Source organism: Mastigoproctus giganteus, unplaced genomic scaffold (genome assembly GCF_048544385.1).
Source record: "Mastigoproctus giganteus isolate SK-2022 unplaced genomic scaffold, ASM4854438v1 scaffold_34, whole genome shotgun sequence".
Classification (NCBI taxonomy): domain Eukaryota; kingdom Metazoa; phylum Arthropoda; class Arachnida; order Uropygi; family Thelyphonidae; genus Mastigoproctus; species Mastigoproctus giganteus.
In genome coordinates this window covers 49,342-76,610 of record NW_028328311.1, presented here as the reverse complement: position 1 = coordinate 76,610, position 27,269 = coordinate 49,342, and the positions used below count along the sequence as shown (strand labels likewise).

Genomic DNA, 27,269 nt, shown 5'->3' with positions numbered 1-27,269 from the left:
TGGTTTTTAAAGTGTGGGTACCTGTCTCGTTTCCAATACTCTCCCCTTTCCCAGTTATCTTTAGCACCCCATCTCACTTTGCAGTTGCGGGTCCAGTGGTCGATGTTCTGGCACCTATAACACCATTTACGACCCCCATCCTTGTCTCTCCCCTCGTTTGTTCATGAATCTATGCCCAATCTTTGTTTCACTTCAGTTTGTTGCTGATTTTCTCTAGCATCATTGCTTAAAGAGAGCCTTTCCATCATCCATTCCATCTTTCTTTCGATGCTGTTTAAGTGGTTTGATAGCTGCTTGATTTCACTTCCCCACTCCCTTGATTCTTTTCCTGTTTCTGGCAGTTTTTTGTCGGTTATCGCGTTTATCTCCTTTGCCCCCGTATTTCTACTAAAGTTTTCAAGCCTTTCCTCCTCTAATGAGAGGTTGTATGCGCCTGTTAATGTTTCGGGTTTTTTCATTAGTACTTCCTTTTTAAAACTATGGCGGAGCCCTGTGATGAATTGCCCTGTTAGTATCTTCTCGAACGCCTGTTTCTCTAATTCTGATGTCTCTGTATTTAGCTTTAAATTTAGAAGGCGCTGATGGAATTCGCTTACTGTTTCGCGAGTGGTCTGTGTGTATCCTCCCAATTTCCCTACGCTAGTTAGTAGATCATTCTTCCTCCCAAATAATTTTCTTAATGTTTCTACGAATTTGTGAAGCGTTTCTACTTCTTCTGTCACTGTAGCCTGCCTGTATTTTTCTAATGCCTGTCCTAATTTAAATTCTCCTATTGTTATGATATCTAGATCGCTTAACCCTTCTTTATCCTTAATTATATTTAATTTATTAATGAATTTTTCCACTCTTTCGCCCGATTCCCCCTTAAATGGTTTCAAATAATCACTGTATTTGATTTGCCCTGACCCCTTGGCTACCATGCTTACCATTCTCACCTCTGGATCTTCTTGGCCTTCATATTCATTACTGTGGCCCCCAATATTTTCGCAATCCTCACCGCGTCTCCTACCCTTTTTTGGCATTTTTATATTTATTACTCTCTAGCTATCAACTTTAACTAATCAATAAGTCTGCCGCTTAACCTTTCTACAATTCCTTACCTATATTAGATAATCCAATTCACATTTACCTGCTTGATCAATGATCAATTGCGCCAAAATTCAACAACCAATAATTATAAAAATTAATTTTTAATTTTAATAATTAAAAAAATCAATAATTATCTCTTTCCATCCACAACTATCTATCCTTGAAGTTTACCTGATCAATCTCAATAATTAATTCAGTGGTACATAAATAATAATTTCCAATTCAATGCTAAATCAATACTTGCCTATTCAAATCCACAGTTATTTACCTGTTCAATCTATAATCCATTCAACGATAATCAACTCAATAATACATAAATAATCCTAACTTACACTTTCTGGCTCGCCAGCTGAATTTTACAGTTTCAGCAACTGGTTATAATGAATCTTTGTTTTGTCATTCCTAAACACAGCCTTCCATTCAGGAGTTATCCTGGCTGGCTCGCCAATTGTGGGGGTGGGGTTTCTTCTTATATATATTTTTATTAATTTCTATTTTTGTTTATATTATTATTTATATTTATTCTTAAAATTCCCCACTTTGCATCTGACTTGTTATCTCACAGAAGAATTCCGGTTCTGAGGGAGTTTCTATATTAGTGCACTCCTCCTTTGGGCTTTGCTGTGTGTTCAGAAATGACCAAACACTATTTGCATTAAGTAAAATACAATTAGTTTATTATTCATATTTACAAATAAGAAAATCAAGCAAATCATTACATATTATATATAATACATGGCATGGATTACGTTCCTGGTCATTAGGCTCTCCGATCCATCATCTTCTTCTTACTATTGGCTGATACAATTATTCTTCTGGAATTTAATGTCCACTTTACAAGCTATTCTATTCTATTCTCACCCCAACACTTTAAAGTTACATGTGAATAAAATATACATGGGTTTATTTATTTTTTTCATTCTTTCAGGTAAACTTCAGCATTTAGCGACTAATTTCTCTACTTCAGTAACATTACATATGTAACATACAACTGTACCTGCTCTACAGTTTAACCCGTCCAAAATTATTACCTTTCTCCATTAATTGATCAGTAAATAGACCTCAACTGTAAACAATCCTTCATTAAACTATTTCTATGATACTTCCTTGCTTATCTATACAACATGTATTAAATTAACTGTTTGTTTCCCTAAATCTCACTAAGTATTTATCTAATCTTCCCTGCAGTCCTTTGCAATTACATAGAGGTATATTCGTTGTTTTACCACTTACTTCTGGGGATTTTTGGATCCTACCGCTAATACAATGTTTGGCCTGGGACTTTCTGTTCTGCATCGGGGTCCACCATTGGTTTGGAAACGCTCTTCTCCGATTCCGTACTGCTAACTTCTGCCAGGGACACTATTCCGCCTTGCCGATCATATCCTTCTTTGCTGTGCCGGGTCATTCAGTAGGAGTCGCTTCTCATTACTTTATTTCTTTCTGTAGGCTACAGGACGGTCCGGTATTTCTTCCGTAAGCATTATCTCGCTGTTCTCCTTCCAAATATATCTCTCAGTGGACGCTTTCGGACTTCTATGTTTCATCTCGAGAAAGTTCCCCTTTCTGTAACTCATCTACACTTTATTAAAACTATTAGAACTTAGTCAACTCACCATAACTGGTTCTACTGGTGGATCGCTTCCGGGGACAGTTTTCCAAACCTATCTCTCCGATAAAGTTTCAGCACTCCTCTAAAAAAACTTTATCACTCCCGAAAAAAACTTCATCACTCCCTATTCGCGTGCGCTCTTCCCTTTTTATTTCCCAAAATTTCATAACGCCCCTCCTTTCCTCAACCAATCATTTCTATCTGACCATCATCGTCTCCATTCTCATTTGCCTATGACCCATGACACGATGGTCGAGCCCCTTCCGGTGTAGAGAGGACTTCCGTTTCTAGAGAATTCTCGAATATTCTGGAAGGTGATCGAAATTTCGGAGCTCAGTATCATCCAGAAAACACCTGCGTCCATTTACTTGATTCGTCTCGCCACGCCCGCTCTGTTTGCAGTAAACAAGAACGCCCCCCGCTGGTACCCCTATGTTCCGCCTTGCTATCTTCGCTTGCTGTTTCCGGTGTGGGCACTGATTCAAAACTCTTTCTAATGTTTATTTCCACTGTATATCTGCCTTTACATTAACTATAGACTCCACTTAATTAAATTCCATTAGCGTGAGACCCACTATCTTAAACAATATTTGTGACTAAGTGTTTTCTTGTAAGGTTTTACAATATCACTCTATCTAGCATTCTATCATTAATTATATAGACATTTAATTTAATTTGTAAGACTTTGTGTCATACACCATCAACACGACGCACCAGGAACTTCGACTCATCAGCCCAAGCAGCTGTTTTCCTACCCTCGATAGTCCTGTGCTGGTGTGGCTGTGCCCACAGGAGGCGTGTTTTCTTGTTCTTCATTGATAATAAAGGTTCGCAATGTGGCCGTCGGCTGTTGTAGCCCATTTGCGATAAAGTGGGACTCGGAGTCCGTTGAGATATTTTGTTGTGCGCACCAGGGTTGTATTCTGACGTGATGTGCGACATTGTGGTCCATCTGTTTCATTGCACAATTCTAGCCACCCTCCTCTGACCTCTCTCTCATCAAGAAGCGATTTTCTTCCACAAGAGTGCCGTTGAGAAGATGTTTTCTGTTCATTGCACCATTGTCGATACACCCTTGAAACTGTGGTGCCTGAAAAGTTCAGAACTGCCGTTTCAGAGATGCTTTGTCCAGCACTTCTTGCACCTACTACCATGCCACATTCGAAGTCCGTTAGATCACTCCTTTTCCTCATCCTTGCTACGGTTTTTACACTTAACTGATATTAGAAAGGTTGCATTTATATCCACAACTGTGGTCATGTGACTTGCAACGTTGGGGGACAAACCATTTGTGTGCACAGCAGGGGTGTACCTAATAAAGCGGCAGCACAGTGTATATCTAGTGAAAACCTTTAATAACAAAGGACTTGTAGCTTTCAAGGTTAAATGGGCCCCCTTCATCAGCAATCGTATACAAATTTGTATACGATTTATATAAGAGAGATTGACTATGCCATACTCTACCTACACTAAGAGATTTAACGAAGATTAAAATTGTATACGAATTTGTATAGGATTGCTGATGAGGAGGCCCATTGAAACCTGAAAGCTACAAGTCCTTTGTTATTAAAAATTTTCACTGGATATATTTTTTTTTTTTTTTATGTGAACCCCAAATACGAGAGGTATTAGAACCTATAGTACTTAGTACCATGCTTGGGTTGGAGGTTGAGAAGACGAAAAAAGATATTTGTTGACATTGAACTTGAACTTCTGTACATTGTAATTTTCAGGAAATACGTATGAAGGATTTTTTTGTTTTTTTTTTGATTTGGTAGTTGTTGGCGCATCAGCTTCTGTGGCCATATTGCACCTCCCAAGGTTTTTGCAGTACTTTGATCCAAGCCCGAGGCGGGAATCGAACCCGCGACCTTTGGGTTGCCGGGCAGGTACTTTACCCACTCGGCTAGCCCGGTCGGCTCGTATGAAGGAAGATTGTTCCAGAAAACGGCAGTTGAATGAATAAATGAAGAAGATGAAAAGTTGGTTCTGTGGGTTTCAAGTTGGACAGTAAATGGATGTTGGCTTCGGACCTTTTTGAAAGAGAGAGCGGGAATTATAGAAGCCAATTCAGAAGAACAGTGCCCATGGAAGTATCTGTAGAAGAGGCATGCAGCAGAAACAGTACGTCTATGGGACAGTGAGTGGAGAGACTCTGTTAGAGATGAATCATTAATTAACCTAACTGCCCTCTTCTGAATGGAATCAAGAAGCCTGAGAGAAGTTTTGGGGGCACCGTAACAGATGTGGAAACAATGTTCCATGGTAGGGCGGATTTGCGATTTATACAGAGTGAGCAGCTGTTTGGAAGAAAAGTAACGCTGAGAGCGAAAGAGAAAACCAAGTTTTTTAGATGTAGAAGAATCAATATTTGTAATGTGCTTGTGCCAAGAGAGATTAGAAGTCACGGAGTGAAAAAAGCCCATTAAAGTTCCTCGCGTCATCGACGGGATTCGAACCCAGGCTTTTTCCACCCAGTGTGGGGAGGACGATGACGATACCACTGTGCTACCCATGCAGACCCCCTGAAGTGGGTAAATTGGGAACCCCAAATGTACTAAAGAGAAGGCGATCATTTAAAATGGGCACCTCGGCCACCTCCAGGCTGCAGGTGATGCATCCGCCAACTGTCCGTCTTCGACGAAGTCTACTCGTTTCCCGACTGGCCCCAAATACAACTGCAGATGATATCGAGTCATACATAATGCATGAGCTGTACCTTACTGTGTCCGTCACACTTCTTAAGAAAACACCCCTGCATACATCGTTCAAAGTTAAGTGCGATGTACAGCATTTCAGCTCCATATCAGCGACTGCTCTCTGGCCGTCTGGATCACTACTCAGGCCATACTACGAACCTAAATCCAATATCACCCCACGTCTAGCCATGGCTAATGCGCTATCCCACCAGGACTACTCCCAAGCGTGACGCCATAATAGACATTCCTATTCTCAGAAGCCCCAAATCCAGGAATCAGGGTCACACGATGATGAGCCCTGTACATACCCTGATGACAAAACCTCTGATCAATCTCTGCAATACCACAGCTCCAATGAAATTCACCCTCAGCTGATACCAACTATTGTAACCAACCGTGCTAAAAAGCCAACAAAGAAAATAAATCGTGTCCTCGAATCAGAACTCCTGAAGGTCTCGTGTCACCTTACACTCAAGATTTTTTATCAAAATGTTCGTAGTATTCGGAATAAGCTCGAGACACTTGAGCAGATGCTTCTGTCCCAAATGGCTGATGTCATCTGCATGTCTGAAACCTGGCTGGAACCACAACAAGAATCAATTGCCTCCGCCCTGCTGGTTACAAATCTTTCTTCACCTCCCGATCTCATACCTGTGGTGGGGGCGTTGCTGTTGTCATAAATGCCAGTAGACTTGAGTTCGTACATGTAGTCTCCAGCAAATCCGATCTATTCGAAGCATTGATAGTAACGGTCAAGATCAACTCCTGCTTATTAGATCTCGGTGCAATATCTATACCCCCAACCCCCGATGCTCAGACAATCAATGATATTGCATCCTGACTAATAAATACGCTCCACACATCTGCCATCCACCTCATCTGTGGAGATTTTAACTTACCACCAAGTCTCCAACATCTTCATGAGTCACTTATGGCTAAGATTGCACCTAGTGGCCTCAGGATCATAAATGAAGGCCCAACTAGAGGCCTTCTTCGCCTGGATCTCATATTATCGTCTGGTTCCTGTAGCGTCGACATTAAACCCGAAACTCACTTTGAATCAGATCATGAATCCATCGTAGTCCTATTGCAGCTCCCAACGCCCAACTTTAATGTCTCCCACTACGTCAAAAGGAAGATCATCATCTCTCCCACCTTCCTACAACCGAACAGATGCCTTTATGCAACAAGATTAATTCCCTGGGAAGTTCTCGAATCAGGAGATCCGGAATTGGCTCTAGACATACTAACTAGATGGTTGCACACTGTTACCATGTTCTCAGCAGCTAAACAGGTCAGTATCTCCGCTAGAACTAATGCCTGGTGGTCTTCGGAGCTAAATTACAGTTTCAAGTGCAAACAGTTCCTCCATAAACAATGGAAACAGTCTGGTACAGCATATGACCGAACTCAGTACTCCAAAACTAGAGCACTGTTTAACAGACTGAAATCGCAAGCCATTAAAGAATATACTGACAAGACCTTATCCAAAGGCAAAGTGCCATATACCCGTAACTGTGAACCAGGTTCCAACTTCAATCCAGTTGAATGGATCAACTATGTAGCCAGATTCCAAGAAAACATCACACAACCATATGATTACCAACCAGACCCCATTTCTAGTCCAGATGATGAGCTGTTTTCCATTCAAATCGATCGACAGCAGCTCCGTCAAGCCATCAACTCGCTGCGTCCGTCATTCACCGCTGGCGTCGATAAAGTCCCGCATTTCATCGTAAAGTGCCTCAGTCCATATATCCTTGATCCTCTGCTCTACTTGTTCAACTCCATCCTCTCTCATAGAGTGTTTCCTGCATCATGGAGCATATACACTCTCGCCCCACTACCTAAAGTTCATCTACCAAGCCAGCCGAAGCACTATAGACCGATATCCACTGCATCCACGCTCCTAAAGCTACTGGAAAAAGTCCTTCTTCCGCATATAACACGCCGTCTTCTTCCACAACCATCAAAACAACTCCATTATGTTCTCCCTAATAGATCAACTCTCTCCAACCTTCTGGCAGTCCAAACGGAAATTCTAAATGCATTTGAGGCCAGATCAGAAATGTGGGTTGTTTATGCCGATATCGAAGCTGCTTTTGATAACCTCAACATCTCAGCCCTTCTGAATCTCCTAACCAATTTCTTTCGGATAAAAGGTGACGTTTTCGCTTTTCTGCACTCGCTCCTCTGGAATAGAACAGTGTACCTCACTCATCGCAACCTCTGCTATACCCGATCCGTCAATGCTGGTGTGCCGCAAGGTGGCGTTTTATCGGGGTTACTTTTTACCGCCCTCCTTATTCCGTTTGTGTGTAACAGAGATGATGTTATTACCTACGCCGATGATATAAAGTTCCTAACGGAAATACTACCATCAGCCGACAGGGGAGTGATCACATCGGAAATCTGTAATAAGATCACAGCTTTCTCTAGCCATCTCAACCTTTCTCTAGCCATCTCAACCCCCAAAAATCCGTTATTATGGTTTTTTTCTCTGAAGAAGTGTCCCACATCCATACAACCCTCACTGCAGGGTGCAGTTATTCCAAGTGTAACTAAACACAAAGATCTTGGTGTAACCTTCGACTCAAACCTTAGGTTCAACTGTCACATTGAATGTGTTCTACGCAAGATCAGCCGAATGCGCTGGATTGCCCGTCAACATCTTCTTCATAACACATACGCAAGAACCACAATCAGATATCTGGAAACCGTTGTGTATCCTACCTTTCTGTATGCCTCTGAAATATGGGCATCCGCAGTACCTTCTCTCATGAAGCCCATCCTCGCCAGTGAATACTGGATATTGAAGTGGGCAACCCACAAACATCGACATAACAGAGGACCACGAGCATGGCCGACTAACTCCAAATCCCGCGGCTGCCTCAAATAATCGGCATGAGGAGAACTGTGACCACAGTCAAAATGCTGGTTGGCAAAGTCAACTCTCCTGACTTCTGGGATATATGCCAGTGGCATGTTCCACTTCCTTCCTTACGAGCCACCCCTCTTCTTCAGCTACAACGGAACAGGCTGAAGATCAGTGACAGATTCCTACCTGGCCAAGTACTTCCTACAGTACAAGCCCTGCTAATGATCGGAGTTGACCTCCAGAAATTCGCTTCTAATCGCGATTACAGGCGCTCGTTGGCCGAACTTGTTCCCCTTTTGTTTGGCCCCTGATGTCGACTGATACCGATACCTCCACCTGCTATCTGCTATGAGGCGCAGAACGGCACGTCGCAGGCAAATCGACGAACTGTTTCGCAAGAAAATGCGAAACCGAACATCAATTTGGCACTGTGAAATATTCTGACTTGTGTGAATATGCTTAAATATGTGCTTTGTACATATGAACGTGTACATACCTTGGTGTACTGTCTGCCTCACAACTATGTACATACTCATATCTATTGAATGATTAATGCTACGTTTGTAATTGTTATGTTATCTTTTATACTGTACATATTTTATATTACCCTGTATCATTGTGAAGCCCCTGGCCTCCTGGCTGTGGCGGGCACATTATTCTCTCTTTACTGTACAATAAGAGGGCGTGATGTCTAAATTTGCAGATGATGTTAAAATTGGTAGAGTAGTTAATGATCACTGTCAAGCTGAGCTTCTTCAGAGAGACCTAGATAGACTTCAGGAATGGTCAGAAAAATGGCAGCTGTGCTTTAATCCAACAAACTGTAAGGTATTACACCTGGGAAACAGTAATCCCAAAAAAACTTATTCACTTGGTGGAGTTCAACTAAACCCAGTACTGGAGGAAAGGGACTTGGGTGTTACGATACGGTCAGACATGAAATTCTCTGAGCATTGTAAACAGGTTGCAAGGAAGGCCCATGGTGTCCTATCGATGATCTATCGAACTTTTGCAAGTAGAGATGGGGACTTGATAAACCCATTATATAAGGCTTATGTTAGACCACACTTGGAATACTGTGTTCAAGTATGGAGACCGCACCTAAAGAAAGACATCGAGCTTCTTGAAAGGGTGCAAAGAAGGGTAACTCGCCTGGTGAGATCGGCAAAAGGGCGTCCTTATGAAGAAAGACTTCGAATATGTGGGTTGCAGAGTTTGGAAACTAGACACCTTAGAGGAGATTTGATTGAGGTGTTTAAGGCTCTGAGAGGCATCAGTAAAATGAATGAGGACAAAATTTTCCAGATTATAAATGATGCTAGAACTAGGGGACATAATTTCAAGTTACGGGGGGAAATGTTTAGATTGGACTGCAGGAAGTTTTATTTTCGCCAGCGAGTTATAAATTACTGGAATAAGTTGCCTTCATGGGTGGTAGAGGTGGTAGAGGCCGACAGTTTGGGGAAATTCAAAGGTCATCTGGATAGTACTTTCGGGTAAGGGAAGCGCATAGGATGATAGGTTTAATTTCCTTTTTATTTATTTTTTATTTTATTTTATTTTTTTAATTTCTTTTTTATTTATTAATTATTATTATTTAGTTATTTATTTTATTTATTTATTTTTTGTTTTTATCATTGTTTTGTTCGGATTTTTTTTTTTGGCTGGTGCAGCATAAGCCATAGGCTTTCTTGCACCATGCGGCCGTTACTAATACTAATACTAATACTAATAAAGATTTTCTTCTTCTTCAAAAATGCACGATTAATCTAAAGTAAGCCCCAATCAGAGTTAATAATAACAACTACCCGAATTAAAATTCCAAACTTACTTTCATTCTTAAAACGATATCTCTTCGGCCATCGAGCATTTCACGACTCTGTCACTCGATGACTGCGCCGTCTTACGGAATATTCTAGAGCTAATTATTTCGAATTCTTTATAATATAATAAATAAACAAGCGTATAAATAAAATTTATAAAAAAAATAATACCGAAAATAGCAATTTATTTATTGATTAAATATTGCCGATTTATACGGTAATCAAGAATTATTTATGTACGTGTTTATTTATTATTATTTTAATAATTGTTGATTACTAAGTAATCAAGAATTATAATTCTTTATCTCAGTAATAAACTGCGAATGAATTATAAATACAGCAGACTCTCGATTTACCGGGAAGAGAATTAACTGGGACACTTCAAGACTCTTAATAAAAAAAAAAAATAATAATAAAAGTCAGAAATCATAAAATTCAAGTAATAACTAGAATAGGTGTAAACAGATGTTTGGCAGGGTGTAAATAAACGACAAGCAGGGCGTTATAAAGTCGTCATTGGGGGATTATTATCCTGCAACCCCCACTGACTTGACATCCGACGCTCAAAAAAAAAAAAAAAAAAAAACGAAAAAGAGAAATGTTTAATTTAATTCGTTTTAGTGCGTTGCTTCGATTGATGTGTTTCGTGGCATCTCAAAGAGAACAATTGTTTCGTTATTTTATTATTATTATTATTATTATTATTATCCATATGATGCAAGGAAGACTGAGGCTTATGCTGCACCAGGAAAAAAAAAAAGTTCCCGAGTAACCCAGAGAGAGAGAGAAAGAGAGAGAGAGAGAGTGTCAAAAGTAGAAGGGAATCACCAAGAAAGAGAAGAATGATGATATCCAGCTCAGGACCCTGGGTGTGCCAAGCCCATACTCACTAGATGTGAGCCCCCGGGCAGGGATAATGAAACATTTTTTTTTTTTGTTTAGAAATCGTGAAAATGATGGGTAAACGCAAACCAGTTGCACTTTAAATTAAACAAAATCTTGAAATTATTCAAAAGTTTGAAAACGGTGCATCCGTTAAATCTCTAAAGAACCATTATAATGACTAAACTGGTGACCAAACCACGTGCGAAATTGTAAAAAATAAAGGGAAACTATTAGATTTAAAACCGACATGGAAAAAAATAAAGGGAAGCATCGTATTGGATACGCGAGTAGTGCGTAGTAAGTTTTTTTATCCATCGCCATGTTTTTTACGTAGGTTGTTAAACATTTTTGGATATATAAGTCCCCGACTTACGTAACTTCGACACTTAGGTTAATTGTTTTCATTCAATTTTTTTTTCTTTTTTAAGATTGTAAAATTTAAAACAGAATAATAATAATAAGCAATCAATAACGACGATCACGGCACGCACACATTCCACAAGCGGGATATGGAGTAACCAGGGGCTCACAACTGATCAGTATGGGCTTGTCAAACCCAGGGACCTGAAGTGGTTATCATCATTATTCTCTTTCTTGGTGATTCCCTTCTACTTTTCTCTCTCTGTGTCTTTGTCTCTCAGGGTAATGCAGGAATTTTGTTTTCTGGCTGGTGCAGCATAAGCCTCAGGCTTACTTGCACCATATGGCTAATAATAATAATAACAACAAACTTAAAAACAGGCATGAAAAGAAGATTCTTAAAGGTTTATTTTTTTATATATGACTGAAGATTTCAGTGAAGGGGACAGAGATTTCACCATAACATAAAATCCCACTGAATTACAGCTATCGGTATTATCTCGCAAATGCAATACTATCGACTTTACTACACATTTATAATTAGTGTATTAACAGAAAAGCCCAATAACCCGCAAAGTGCAAATTGTTTTTGTTTTATGGCAATGACGTCCAGAAATGTGCTTTAGTAAAATTTGAGCTGGCGTGGAGTGATAATAGTGAGTTTTCGCCTTAACACTGTGAAGTTCTTTTCAGAAAATTTCATTTTGACCGTTATCATGGTGCCGACTAAGAGAATAGGTGAAAGCGGTACTAGTAAATCTATCAAAAAAAAAGGAAAGCCATCGTTTCGGATCAGAAAATTAAAAAAAGAATGTTTGAAAATGGTCAAACATGAACAAGTATCGCGCGAATTTAGATTTGTCAGTGTCAAGAGTGAACATAATAATAAAGGAGAAAGACAGAATAGAGAAGCGGTGAAGCGATCGGCACCAATGAACTCAAATATGATAACCAAGGCTACGAAATACAGATCAGTTTTTACTGTACAGTTTCTTCCTTTAATGTTTTCTTTTCTTATGCACCACTCCAGCAACTTCACCGCTGTCCCAGATAAAGTTTTTAATTGAACTAATTAAAAATATATAACTATTTTTCTATATATATATATATATATAACTAATATATAAAAAATACATAACTATTTTTCTTTGTTCTTCTGAGGATATTATGTGGTTTTTGTAATTTCGGCATATCACGGATATAGGAGCAATGTTTTATTAGTCATTTCCGAGTTACGCAACACCTGACTTACTTAAGAATTCCTGGAATATACGTATGTCAGGAACTTACTGTATTTCTGGATTAACCGAGAAATCGATTATCCAGGATTTTTATTTTACCATCTATCCCAGAAAATCGACAGTCTACTGGTACAGTAGACTGTCGATTTTCTGGGATAGATGGTAAAATATGTGTTATATCTGGGATAGATGGTAAAATTGTGTTATATCTCTATCGGTACGATAGAGATATAACACAATCAGGGCCGCTGCAAGTGGGTAGGCGAAGTAAGCGTCGCTTTCGGGTGGCAGGAGTGCGCAAAAATATTTTTGACATATTCTAAAATTCGGTTCTCTGTTTAGCGAACTTCTTTATACAGAAATTTTTCTATTTAGCGATATTTTTTAAAATTCCCGTGGGTAATTAAATTTATAACAGTTTCAGTAGAACGAAGAAAATTTCCATATAACAAAGCGATTACGAGAGACTTTACTGATTACGCATTGTTCGCACCTCTAGTCTTCAGGCAACTGAGTCAAGAGCCAAAGGATTACCATTCTGCAACTTAGTGTTACTCTTAAAACCTAACCAACCGCCTGTCCCACATACCCAGAAGTCGCGCTAATCATCTGATTGGTTTTAAAGAATCAGATGATCAACTCAACTTCCATAGTTTACCAATATTCAACAGTACAGGCAAATAATTCATTTCAAATAAACACAGTACATGAATTTGTAGACACGTTAAATTGCTTTTCTGGGTCTCTGTTTCATATTTATACTTTGCAGTTATAAAATCTGCTTTTTCTTCAAGTTCTCCGTCCTCAGGCAGATTCACGGCTCCAATGGAGCTATGTTTCTCTGTCCTGTACTTTTAATTTCTGCATAATTTCCTCTTACCATTCAATCCATCATTCCAATTATCCTTCTCCCAACAGTTCTCTTCCCATAAATCTACCCCTCAATCCCTTTCCTCAGCCTGCTTTCTCTACTCAACACATGTTCTATAAAGTTATTTTGTCTCCTTCTTAACTAACTTCTTTACTAAAATTCTCTCTTCTACTTTCTTCAAAATCTCATTCTCATTCTATCCACCCATTTCACCCTTTCCATTCTCTTCCACACCTACATCTCGAAAGCGTCTTGGTGTCTAATCTCCTCTTTCCCAATGTTAATATCTCGGAGCCGTATAGTACAACGGTCCATATTAATGTTTTCACAATTTGCTTTCTTAATTCCTTCTTGAAATTTCTTCAAATAGTTCTTTTTTATTACGGAATGCCTCTGTGTCCATTGTAATTCTTGTTTTTTTATTTCTTCCAGGCTTTTTCCATTTTCTGTCATTATGCTTCCCAAGTACCCGTATCTGTCGACCTGTTCCAATATTGTTTCGTATAATATTGTATTGATTCTTCTTCCTGACCACTTTGAAATTAACATTACCTTGCGTTTATTGCTGTTAATCTTCATATTTTACTGCTTTATTGCGCTGTTCAAGATGTCCAAGGAGCTCTGTAATTCATTATTAGCAACAATATCTAGTCATCTACAGACCTTATTGTCTTTATCTTCTCCCCCTCCTACTTTTACATCTCCTTTCTGAACTTCTTTGAATTCTTTCATCAGTGCTTCTGCGTATGAATCAAATAGTACGGGGGACATGGAACATCCTTGCCTTATTCCCCTACCAATGGGAAAACACGTAATATTTTCAAGAAAATAGAACAGAGGAAGCATTCGAAAAAATTCTCGATTCGGCTAATAATATGGCTGCTATCATTGGCATTGCCGCTAAGTTTCCAGAAGGAAGCACTGTAAGGAAAAGATTGAAAAGACGTCATTTCGATTATGAAAGAAGAAGTGAAGCTATTCAGGATCCGCACAAACTTTCAAAATTGACCTTTTCTTTCAAATTATGGACTCAACAGTTTTCTCGTTAACTAAAGGGTTTAGAAATATTTAAAAAATATTGTATTTCTGAATTTTAAAAAAAATAGGCATATAAAGATGTTTTAAATCTTTGCAAAGATTTGCATTTTGAATTACATGACATTGATCGTAATGAATCTGATATTGATGGTTTAGCATTATTTGAAGAACTCAGAGTATTTCAAATTTATAACAAAGGCAATATTACTCCATCTAAAGTGTTACAATATATTTAAAAAAAACAAAACAATCTTAAAGATACTTTTCCAAATGTAGCAGTTGCATTAAGAATTTATGCAAATGAGGGGAACAAAGGGGTGCTCTTACAAAAAAAGGCTAAGGTCTGCAAGTTGCAGCTTCTTGAGACTAGGCTACTGCGAGGTGATCTAACTGAGGTGTATAAGGCCTTGAATGGGTTGAGCAGGCTCAATGATGATGGGATCCTTCCTGTTGCTCAGATTCCGCAATTGAGAGAGCATAAATTCAAATTGAGAAATTAAATTGCACAATAGATGTTCGGAAATTTTTATTTAGCCAGCGAGTGGTTAACTGTACGAACAAACTTGTCTGTCTGTCATTGTGGAAATTGATAGCTTAAATAAATTCAAGGAGGTACTGAACAAACTTTTGGAGTGGATGGAGAGGTAAATGGGAAATAGGTTTTTTCCCCTCTTTTTTTGATTCTTCTCTGTATAAGCTTTCTTCCTTGCATCATATGCCACTACTAGTGCTAATGCCAATTTTTCTACCTTTACCAGTTTCAGTTGCCTCGAGTTGTTCAACATTAAAATTAATCAAAAATTATTTACCATTGACAATGTCTGAACAATGACTCTCTAATTTGACAATAATTTCAAAAGAAAATTTCAATAGATCGTTTGGAACAAATTAATTTAAAGGAAATAATAAATGCGCATCTCTCAAAGCAACGATACATAAATTTCTATAATTTTTTTAAATTATAAGTTCCCTTTTATTTTATTATTGCGATAGAATAAGATTACTGTGATTTAGAATTTAAATTTTATTTCGAGAATTTTAGAATGATTTTGTTATTTTAGTTTGTTGTTTCATTATATTATATGTGAGATTTGTTGTAATTCTTTTCTTTTTCAATAAATTAATAATAATTATTTACGCCTTATTTTATTTTTTTAATCCAAATATTTTGGGGCGGCAAATTTGATTTCGCTTACTGTTAGCACATAGGGTCGCAGCGACCCTGAACACAATTATAGATTAACCTTTTTAAAATTGGGAGCATGTGCTGAATATAGCATGCTCACACTCAAATATTTCTTCGAACAAGTCGTAGTTGCGATGTTTTTATAATCTACTGTTCGTATTAGTAATGGCCATAAAGTGGTGCAGCATGAAGCCTAAGGTTTATGCAGCACCAGCCAAAAAAAAAAGAGTAAAGTAATAATAATGATAAAATAATTAATAATAAATAATAAAATTAAAGGAAACAGACAACCTAAGTAATTCAGCTGAGCTTTCAATTTAAACAAACTGTCAGTCTAAACCACCCCACGTAACTTATTCCAGTTATTTATAACTTTCTGAAATCCAGTATAAACATTCCCCCCCCCCTGTAACTTGAAATTATGGCTTCTAATTCTAGAATCATTTATAATTGTGAATATTTCGTCCTCATTCATTGTACTTTTGCCTCTCACAGCCTTAAACATATCAATCAAGTTTCTTCTAAGGTGCCTAGTTTTCAACATGTGCAACCCACATATTCAGTCTTTTCTCATAAGGACGTCCTTTTCCTGATCTGACCAGGCGATTTACCCGTCTTTGGACGCATTGAAGAAGATCGGTCTTTCTTTAGGTGCGGTCTCCATAATTCAACATAATATTCTTGTTTTTTTAGGTGGGTCTCTATACTTCAACGTAATATTCTTGTTTCTTTAAGTGCGCTCTCCATACTGCAACACAATATCCTTGTTTCCTTAGGTGCGATCTCAATACTTGAACACAGTATTCTAATTGTAGCCTAACAATATAACGATAAGACACCATGCACCTTCAGTGCAACCTTTCTACAATGCTCCGCGAACTTCATGTCTGACCGTGTTGTAATGCCCATGTCCCTTTCTTCCACTACTGGCTTTAGTTCAACTCTGCCAAGTGTACAAGTTATTTTGGGAGTTACTGTTCCCTAGGGGTAAAACCTTGCACTTTGCTGGATAAAATATTAGCTGCCACTTTTCTGACCGTTCGCGAAATGCATCTAAGTCACTGAAGAAGGTCTGCTTGGCGGTGGCACCACGTTTCCATTGTTTTGTCAAAATTACTTGTCCTAACCAGTAATTCGAATTCATTCATTTTATTGACAACTCTTCTGACATTCCTATATAAACAAGGATATTGAGGGATATTCATATGTTGTTGTGGCGGATCCCAGGGTTCCCCCCATAAGCCGCTATTGTACTTCTTGTGTTGAGGCTTATGCCAAAACCGGCCAATTGTATGTAGTGTGTTGGACGTGTAAGTGTTATGATGTGTTCTGTTGTTATGTTATCGGCCGGTGCCTGGCTCTTAGCAGGTAAGAAGCATTAACACCTGGTCACTATGTCTCACCTCCCATCCCAGCCACGCGGAGGCGGCCAGGATCAATTATCTCCTGCTAGGCAAGCCCAGGGCATAACACCTGAGAGTGCCCGAAAAAAGAATGAAGTGGAAAAGGAGGAATACAGAGGGAGAAGTTTGGGATCTGGGGAGGTAAATGGATAGAATAGAGAAGAATCAACAGAGGGACTCACCAATAATTAAAAGTGAGAAGAAGTAGGGAGAAGTGGATTAACTTCTCTAGGCATGGGAACCTATCCCATGGAAAATCCCATCCTATGAACTAGAATGGGATTCTTAATTTACAGCTTGATTAATTTACAGCTTCTTAATTTACAGCTTGCCTACTCCCTTGTAGGCAGAACTTCTTCAGTTGTTGAAGAAATATTTGATCTTCTAACAAAAAACACAGTGAAAGCAAATTCCACGAATTCTGAAAAGCTCCACAGAAAGACACTATGTGCAATATGTACAATATCCTCTTCTTCAGGAACACAGCAGAATATACACTATGTACAGATACGTCCAATATAATGGCAGGGTAATGCAATGATCTGGCCCAATAAATAAAAGGTTTCAGGGTTAACGCAAAAGTAATATACATGTCCACATCCTAGATGAGATCACATTAGGCAGGGTTCAAAATTACGATGTTTTAAAAAGTTCTTGCCTAAATACGAGCTCTAAGAGAGCCCAAAAATTTAAGATAATCATCCAAGACAGTTAATAACAGAGTTACTAGGAAATGTCTCTGATATATGAAATGTAACAGTGGTATTCACTCACAAAGAAATATTAATTCCAAAAACTCTAAAACGCTAAAGGCCGAAGAGTATCTCGATAAGTAGAGCAAAATTCCTTATACAGTAAATACCTATTCTGCTGAAAACAGTTCCACATCAAGAAAAAGTCTATTTTAAGATCCAGGAAAGTGCAGCACTTAATGATACTAATCAGTTGCAACTATAGAATCCAATCAAAAATGAGACATATTTCTTTCCTAATCCAATAAAGGATCCAAGAAATCACAGGTACAGTAAAACTAGGACCTAATTTGGTTCTTCTTTTAAATGCACGAGAAGCAAACACATTCAAAGCATTAAAAGCTGTCTGAGATTCAACCAGAATTTTATTGCTGCTGGAGTCTAAGTTAGGAACCACACTAAGTAGGTCACCTCGAAGATCGTTATAATAATGACATTGATGAAGAATATGGTTAACAGTTTCTTCCTGGCCACACAAACAAGATGTTGTTGGTGAAAATCCCAGTTTGTGAAGTTTAGTATTTATACTTCCGTGGCCAGTTAATATAAACATACCATATAAGCTCGGCGAAAACCACTTTAACTCCTCCTTTTTAATGTCCCTTGTAACTGCACCAATATCAGATGAAGACCACTCCTGCTGCCATTTTGCAATAAAAATTTGCCTTAATCTTGTCTTCTCAGTCTTAATGGGAGCACTTAGATCTAATTGGATGTCATCATAGGTCAATGGTATTTTCTTCAAAAGGTGATACTTAAGGTAGCGGTACTGAACTTCAAAATGGACAGGTAGTTTCCCAAGCAAAACCTGAAGAGCCATGGTGGAGGTAGATCGACAAGCTCTTGACATGGTCAGGAGGGCAGTCCTCTGTGCTTCTAACAGTTGCTTTACTACAGCAGCTTCATTGGCTCTAAAGCCCCATGCACCAGCTCCATAAGAAATTATCCACAAAAATATGATTATAGTGAAGTTGTAAGGTTTGACCTCTAATATCCCAATCTTGTCTTGTTATCTGTTTAATTTGGCTCGGGAACAATTTAGCCTTTTCTTTAACATACTGACCATGCGGTAGAAAACTGAGAGCATCATGAATATAAATGACTAAGTATTTGGTCTTCGATAAGTACTTAATGGCTTGTTCCTTATATTTAATAACTCGAGGTCTTCCGTGGTTAAGCTTTCTCTTAAGCAACGTCTGAGACGTTTTTGCAATAGAAACCTGCAATTTATGTATTGAAGATCAGTTGGAGCGTTCCAACAGCACAGCACTTGCTGATTCTTCAATGCTTTTTTCTAGAATTACCCTGGACTAATATTGTAAGATCGTCTGCGTATGCGATCATATGAACAGCTGGAAAACTCTTAACCAACCAGGAATCAAAAACCAGATTCCAGCACAAGGGACCATGAATTGACTCCTGTGGACATCCTCTTGTAACTCTGCGAGAGACCTCGTCCAGTCCAGATTTGACAGAAATGGTACGATCAGAAAAATAGCTCTTTAAAAGCTTATATATATTTATGGACACTTCGGCCTCCCGGAACTTCGCCAGGGCACTTTGCCACCAAAGGGTGTCAAAGGCCCCTTTGAAGTCCACGAAGAGGCCTAGCAAATACTTGGAATCTGTATCAGCCTGAAAAGCTAGAAGTCTAACTAATGCATCTTCTGTCCCTCGTCCTTTGTTGAACTCATACTGGTCTCCAGAAGCAAGTCCTTTGCATATGCTGCAGTTAATCTACTGGCAACAACCTTCTCTAGCGCCTTTCCTAGAACTGGGAGAAGGGCTATAGGCTTATATGATGATGGATCCTCTGCCGGTTTTTTAGGATACTTAAGCAAAATTTTGAGCAAAGCTCTTTTCCACACTCTAGGGAATTCACCACTTCTTAGGCATGAATTAAACAAAATTAATATTGAAGCTGGTACTATTTTCCAGACTCTTTTAATAACATCTACTTCAATTTTATCATACCCAGGGGATTTACCTGAGCGCATGGATTTTATTGCGCATTCAACTTCTTCCAGAGAGAATGGAGGTTCTTCAATCAATCCTGTGTAATTAGAATTTAAATGTATAATGTCAATTTGTTCCGGTGACATATTAGTATCAGAGTCTTGATGCATAATTACCTCTAATATTCTATCTGTAGTAGAAGACCAAGAAAGAGTACTTTGACCTTCTGCAGTTGTGACAGACGTGAAAATCTCCCATGGTGGAATCGTTTTGGTCACAAGTTTGTAAATAAGTCCCCAGGGATCACCATTTCCCTGGGTGCTAATTAAACTCTCCCAAGAAGTCCTTTTTTGTTTGCGAATCTCATTATGATAATTTCGTCTTGCTTGTTTGTATCTACTTTGTAAAACCGTCAATTCAAGTACCGTACGCGATGAATTTCTCTTCGCCCTCTGGAATTCATATCTTGTCCTTCTAGTAAGTTTCTAGTTTTAAATCAGTTAATGTAGAAGTCCACCAAGGAACGTGATATGCTTTCCGCTTTCTAAATTTCATTCAGGCTTCACAAGCCGGTATAATAGTGTTCTGTATAAATTCAACTTGATTATCCAAAGAAAGAGATTCCATAATATTCATCTGCTCAGGAGTAAACATTTCTTTTATTACCTTGTCAAAGACCTGCCACTTTCCAGACCTAGTGTGAAAACGAGGCACATCAAAAGGATCCGATCTAGAACGGGAAAAACGATATTTGTCATAGTAAACTTGATAACGTTATGGTTAATTGTTACCCAATCAGTTTTAACAGTGTTGTCAAGGAGACATAAATAAATGATTGTCCACGTGCGGTATCAAAAGTCGGTGGATGTCCATGTGTGTTAAGAATTTTTAGACGATGTGACATAATTACTTCCTCTAAAAGTTCCCCTTTTTCATTTGTTTGTTGAGCATTCCACAAAGTGGAATGGGCATTAGCATCCATTAACAGGAATATTGGTTCATTCTGTAAAGCTCTCACGGCGGAATCAATAAAGTTCACAATTGGTTGAATAGAGTCATTATGTTGGGCACATTGACAGTAAATCGAGATAAATAAAACTTCCCGAACCAGGCTTCATGCATGCACAGACTGCGTGTGCAGAGCAAAGACTTGAAATCCGAGTAACAGTTAAATTAGGGTCAGCAATGACAATAGCTGCCTAAATTCTCCTTCTTGCATTTCCGCCAGTACCAGTAATGTCTAGGTCAGATTGTAAGACTCTAAATCGCATAGGTAAACCTTTTACTAATCCCTTATAGGAGTAAGGTTCCTGTAGGGCCATGATATGAATACAGCAGAAGTAGTAGCAGTAGAAGTGGCAAGTGATGCAAGAAAGCATGTGTATGAGCTTATGCAGCATCACCCAAAAAAAAAAAAAAAAAAAAAAATCACACCATTCCTTCCAAATTCCTGTCCAGTTCCTCCTTAAATTTATTTAACCTATCAACTTCCACAACGACAGATGGAAGTTTGTTCCAGCAATTAACCATCTGCTGGCTAAAGGCAAATTTCCGCACATCTATTCTACATCTGTCTTCCCTTAATTTTAATTTATGCCCCCTTAGGTTCGTAATCTTAACAAGTGGAAGGATCCCATCGGAATTTAGCGTGCTCAACCCATTCAAGGCCTTATACACTTCAATCAGATCACCGCGTAGGTGCCCAGTCTCCACCACTGCAATTTGCAGAACTTAAGCCTCTCTTGGTAAGAGGATCCCTTCATTCCCCTCACCAATCTTGCTGTCCTTCTGTGTACACGCTGAAGTAAATCTACATCCTTCCTAAAATGAGACCTCCAGACCTGTACGCAGTACTCAAGGCATGGCCTGACCATTGCCTTATACAGAGGGATAATCACCTCCTTTTCCCTGCTAGCAAAATTCCTATATATCATTGACAAAACCGCATGAGCAGACAAAAGCCCTGGCAGCCTGGCAACCATGACAAAAGCTCTGGCAGCCTGTCTGCATTGCTCAGATAACTTCATATCTGCCTGCACAATTACTCCCAGGTCTTTTTCATTTTCTACCACCTTAAGTGTAGTACCATAGAGTTGGTACATTTCTCTGGGGTTACGTCTACCCATATGCAGTACTTTGCATTTGTCAAGGTTAAACTTCAGTTGCCACTCCTTAGCCCATCTGCCCAAATTATATAGATCCTGTTGCAGTAGCACACTGCCATTGCTGTGATTAACAACCCTGCCAACCTTTGTATCATCTGCAAACTTCGACATTAAGCCTGATATACCTTCATCAATCTCATTGATAAATATACAAAACAACAGTGGACCTAACACCGAACCCTGTGGGACCCCACTAATAACATTAGTCCACGAAGAGCAGCACCCATTGATTACCACCCTCTGTCTTCTCCCCCTTAACCATCCTTTTATCCATTGTAGCAACTTACCGTTAATACCATTCTGCTCCAATTTGTACAATAGTCTTTCATGCGCAACAGTGTCAAAAGCTTTCCTGAAATCCAAATATATGATATCAAAATTATTTTTTGCATCCAGTTCCTTTGTAACCACATCATAATATCCTATCAAATTTGTCAGACAAGACTTTCCCTTAACAAACCCATGCTGTGTCTGAATTATTGCTGCAGTCTTGTCTAGATGATCCTGCAATGCTTCTTTAACTAGTGACTCCATTATTTTACCCGGAACAGAAGTTAAACTAACTGGTCTGTAATTACTCGTGTCATTACAGACCAGTAATTACTGGTCTGTAATTACGAGTGATCAACCGCGTAGTGATCACCGCGTAGGTGCCCAGTCTCCAGCCAGTGGCTGGTATAGTCCTTAACCGTGTTCGATGTCCATCCTATGTAAACTCTATGAGTTGAAAGGAAAGCTTTCCTAATATCACTGGAAACCTCGAATATCCAATTTACCGTTGATCGATTTGGTTTGGGACGTGTTGAAAACCTAGGTTTTACTTGCGCCTGTACCTCCTCTGAAGTAAATCGATAATCCTCTAGATTTTTGTGAAATAAATCATCTAATATATCTTCAATTTTAACCTCCTTGTGAATGTCAGACATAACAATTGTGGGACCTAGTTTCTTGGGTGTCTCAGATTTGAGACCACAATCTTGCAATTTTAAACACTTTCTTATCTTATCAAGATCCTGCGAAGTTGCAGTCTCAATAAGTATCCCATTAGATCGAATCTTTCTTATGTATTTGATTTTTACATCCTTGATGTCCGACGCCAACTTGGTTTTAACCTCCTGCCTAACCTCTTCTTAGTAGAAAAGGCACTGCCTTCTTGAGCCTTAATAAGTATAATGTGTTGCTCTGGCAAAGGCTTCAATGATCCAGTCCTTGGCGTAGCAACATGTGATGGAGTGTAGATTTTTGCCGCTTGTGCGTATGACAAATTAGAAGCAGCCAAGGTAGTTGGCAAAGACACTGAAGGTCCATCTAGAGTTCCTTGTACCTTGCTAAGTTGGTATTCTCTTTCCTCAAGTTTGGCCTTTAGCTGCTCATTGTCCATGATAACTTTGGTCAATAATTGCTCCATTGCTGTCCAAGTTGTTTGAATGTCTGTGGTAACCGTCTCGGTCAATGTACAATCTACCGTGAACCACCGTTAGAAATAACCTCAAACAAATGTGAATGCAGTGAAAAAACCTGATCTGTATATGATCCAAGATATTGCGATGATTGAGATTGGTCTAATGTATCTACAGAGTCTCTGGCTGTTTCAGCATCCAGGGAATCCTGAGACCTAGTTTAAATCATGTTCGCAATATATATAAATGCTATATAATCGCAATCCCATATAAACAATTAAGACTTAATGCTCTTATATAGTAACTACCCTGGCACACCCCTCGAAGTTATTTCAGCTTGCTTCCCAGGCAGTATTTAACCGCCCATTTCAAACGTTTGAGCCCTCAGAACATCCTGCTTATATCATTTCTTGTATACAAGAATTCTTGAGGGGGTATGCAAGTGTTACCTTTACCAATATCATCAGATAAACGCGTATCTATATAATCCTTGTCTCCACAAACTAGCAGCTTCAGTGAACCCATAATGTATCCTCAATAATGCTGGAAAAATCCTCGCACCACCTTTATTTATCCCTTTGTTGTAAATATATCCGTTCTGTACAAAGCAGATTCCTTCTACTTAGAAGTGCGGGCAGGCTGAAAAAGATTTTTCCCAAAAGCCTTCCAGAGTCCTTCAAATCTTGAAGTAACACACAAAGCCTTCAGCAATTCCTCCTATCGTGCATGAGCAGAATTGGAAACACAGATAGTGTGACCTAACTCTCGCCATTTCTTCAGCAGGGTCCTATATTTTTCTAAGGAACAGTAATCGTGCCCTCAGATATTAAGCACAGTCATATCGTGTGTGCTTAATATTATTAGTCCTCACACGAATAATAATATTCTCTTCCCCTCACCCAATCTCACAACTGTTGGGTGACATCTTTAATTGTGGCTCCGGAGAGACATACCCTGGTTCTAATCCACCTATCCCTATTACAAAAAACTATTTCCTGTTTCCCTAATAAGTCCTTTTGAACCAGAGTAGTTTACATCTGGTTATTCTGTTCTGGGGCGACGAATCGGGAGTTCATCAATTGGTGGGTAACTAGATTCTTCAGTCCCTCACGAGCTGCCAGTTACATTATTCTCGAGAGCACCCGTTTTCTCAGAGACTCAACTTCTACAAATGCACCATTTTTTACTTTTGTTCGGCACACTCCTTACAACAGTGACAAAGAAAAGAATCGCCAGGTGAGCTATAATTATCCACTAAGTCGACCTTGGAATGTATGCCACAGTTCTGCAAAGGATGAAATCCTGACTCACTGAAATCACCATCGGCGATTTCTCTTTGAGTCATGATAAGTTCTCACGAAGTGTTCAAGTAACAACCATTGCAAATATTTACTAAATATCAACGAAAGTAACTTTCAAAAAAAAAATTATATTTATATTATAAAAAGTATATTTACTAAATATTACAGAAAGAAAACTTATATTAAAATAAATTTACAATATGTCAAAGAAATTAATTATTATTATTATTACTAGCCGCATAGTGCAAGGAAGCCTGAGACTTATGCAGCACCAGCCAAAAAAAATATCCCAGTTACCCTGAAATAGAGAGAGAGAGTTAGAAGTAGAAGGGAATCACCAAGAAAGAGAAGACTGGTGATATTCAGCTGAGGACCGTTGGTGTGCCAAGCCCACACTCACCAGATGTGAGTCCCTGGGGACATTAAAAGCAATTATCTAATCTCTCTATGCCCTCCCTGCACTTTACACTTAGGAGAACTATAGTAATTATAAATTTAATGATAAATTTATAATTACTGTACTTTTTATCAAGGAGAGGGGATTTCCAGAAAGAGAACGATTAAGGAAGTAGAGAACTCTGAAATATCTCCTAGCAACGGTCAATATAATTAGGATTAAACAATTTTTATGTCTGTATGTTTTTGTAAGAGAAATTAATGCCTGAACACCTAAATATTGCATGGAGAACACTGATTAGTGCAAAATATGTATATTATTCTTTTTATATTTTTCCTTCTAGGGCTACAGCATCGTGGACATCCCTTTTCCAGACGAAGTAACTGTGAGAAACGCACTAATCAGAAATGCGTGGTTAAGAATTTACAGGGAACAACGCAGAGACTCGGACACCATCGTTGTATTCGATGAAGCGGGATCAAAAAGTATAGAAATAGAAAAAATAAGGAATATAGGATGTGTAGCGCAAGATCTTCATTTATATTACAAATGTTTTTCTGAAGCGCTTGAAAGGGAAGATGTATATGCTATGCACTCGGAATTAAACGGTGGCTACTACGCATCCGCAGCCAAACAGTATTTTTATTCAGGAGTATGCCACGCTGTGCAAGACCAGTATTTTCGGTTTTACAACACTCCAGTTACTTTTTATTTAAGTATACCGAGCAAACTAAACGAAATCCAGAAATTCATTCACCGATACAAAAGTAGCAATATTCTGTCGCGCTCTGATTGTTTTCAAACGTGTTTCGAGAGCTACGTGTTTCCTCCAAGAACAGTAATAAAAATTCATCGAGGAATTTATTTTTTCTTTTATGTGCTGAAAGACGCGTTGTATGCGTACAAACCAGTAATGCCACGTGTTTACGATACAGACATAACATGCCTGCCATCTGTTCCAAGATTCCCTCGTGAACCAAAACGTAGAACAAACCAGTTGTCTTCTCAAATAATTGCTCCCAAACAACAGTTTACACTAAGCCTGGACCCACCGAGACAAGTATTGGACAACGTGTTTCCCTCTTCCGAAATAACTAAATCATCTTGTAAACCAAAGATCGAAAATGCTCGGCCGGATGTAGCAGAAGTGGGATTATCATACGAGAATCTAGTCCGTCAAATACACGAATGCATTGAACTTGTAGATGCTCAAGGAACAGAAGAAGAATGTCAGGCAAATCTCCAACCGTTATTGGCAATTGAAGTAACGAAAAGCGCAGATTGCTACACAATAGAAACTTTATTAAGACGAAACAAAAGAAGAATTACTTTACATCCTGGGGTTCCCGTGAATATTCGTTTGCGTGAAAAAACTGCTCCACAGTCTGAACGAGACTTCTTGGTCAGTTTAGAATCAAATGACCTCAGGGCGCAGAAAGAGATGCACACAGATGGAATTTCAATTTGTACTCCAAGTTATTTCTGGTTATCTTTAAAGAAGTTAAGAAGCAAAGTGATGATGACAATTTTTTATAAAGGAAATACCGACTCATGTCAACATTCTTTTCGTTGTCAGCCCATCGATGCTCCTCATGATATTTCTCTAAACGATAATTATGACAAAAATTCGAAACTTGGATTAAACATTAATTGCTGTTATTGAAAATACTAACAGCAAGACAAGGGCATATTTTTGTTCATCTTAATAGTAACGAAAGGTAATAGTAATAGCGGAATGTTATGCAAGAAAGAGCTTACGTAGCATCAATCAAAACAAAAACAAAAAAAAAAAAAAAAATTCACACAACCGTTCTCTCTGAAAGTTTGTTCAGTCACTTGAATTTATTTAAGCTGTCAACTTCTACAACGACAGATGGAAGTTTGTTCCAGCAGTCAACTACCCGCTGGCTAAAGGCAAATTTCTGCACGTCTATCCTACATGTCTTTCCTCAATTTGAATTTATGCCCCCTTAGTTTTGTAAGCAGAGCAAGCGGAAGAATTCAATCAGAATTCACCTTACTCAACCCATTCAAGGCCTTAGCTGCAATTAGCAGAACTTAAGCCTCTCTTGGTAAGAGGATCCCTTCATTCCCCTCACCAATCTTGTTGCCCTTCTTTGTACACACTCAAGCAACTCTACATCCTTCTTAAAATGGCCTCCATACTTTTTTGCAGTACTCGAGACATGGCCTGACCATTGTCTTATACAACG

General features: G+C 38.8%; 1 protein-coding gene across 1 annotated transcript in view; it reads left to right on the top strand.

The window, feature by feature from the left end:
• Nucleotides 1-26,719, top strand: part of LOC150074861 (uncharacterized) — a 69,939-nt gene extending 43,220 nt beyond the window's left edge. Inside the window, exon 3 of the mRNA XM_090389456.1 lies at nucleotides 25,400-26,719. Coding sequence (XP_090245582.1) covers nucleotides 25,400-26,719 — 1,320 coding nt within the window. The remainder of the gene's footprint in view (nucleotides 1-25,399) is intronic.
• Nucleotides 26,720-27,269: the final 550 nt, after the last annotated feature.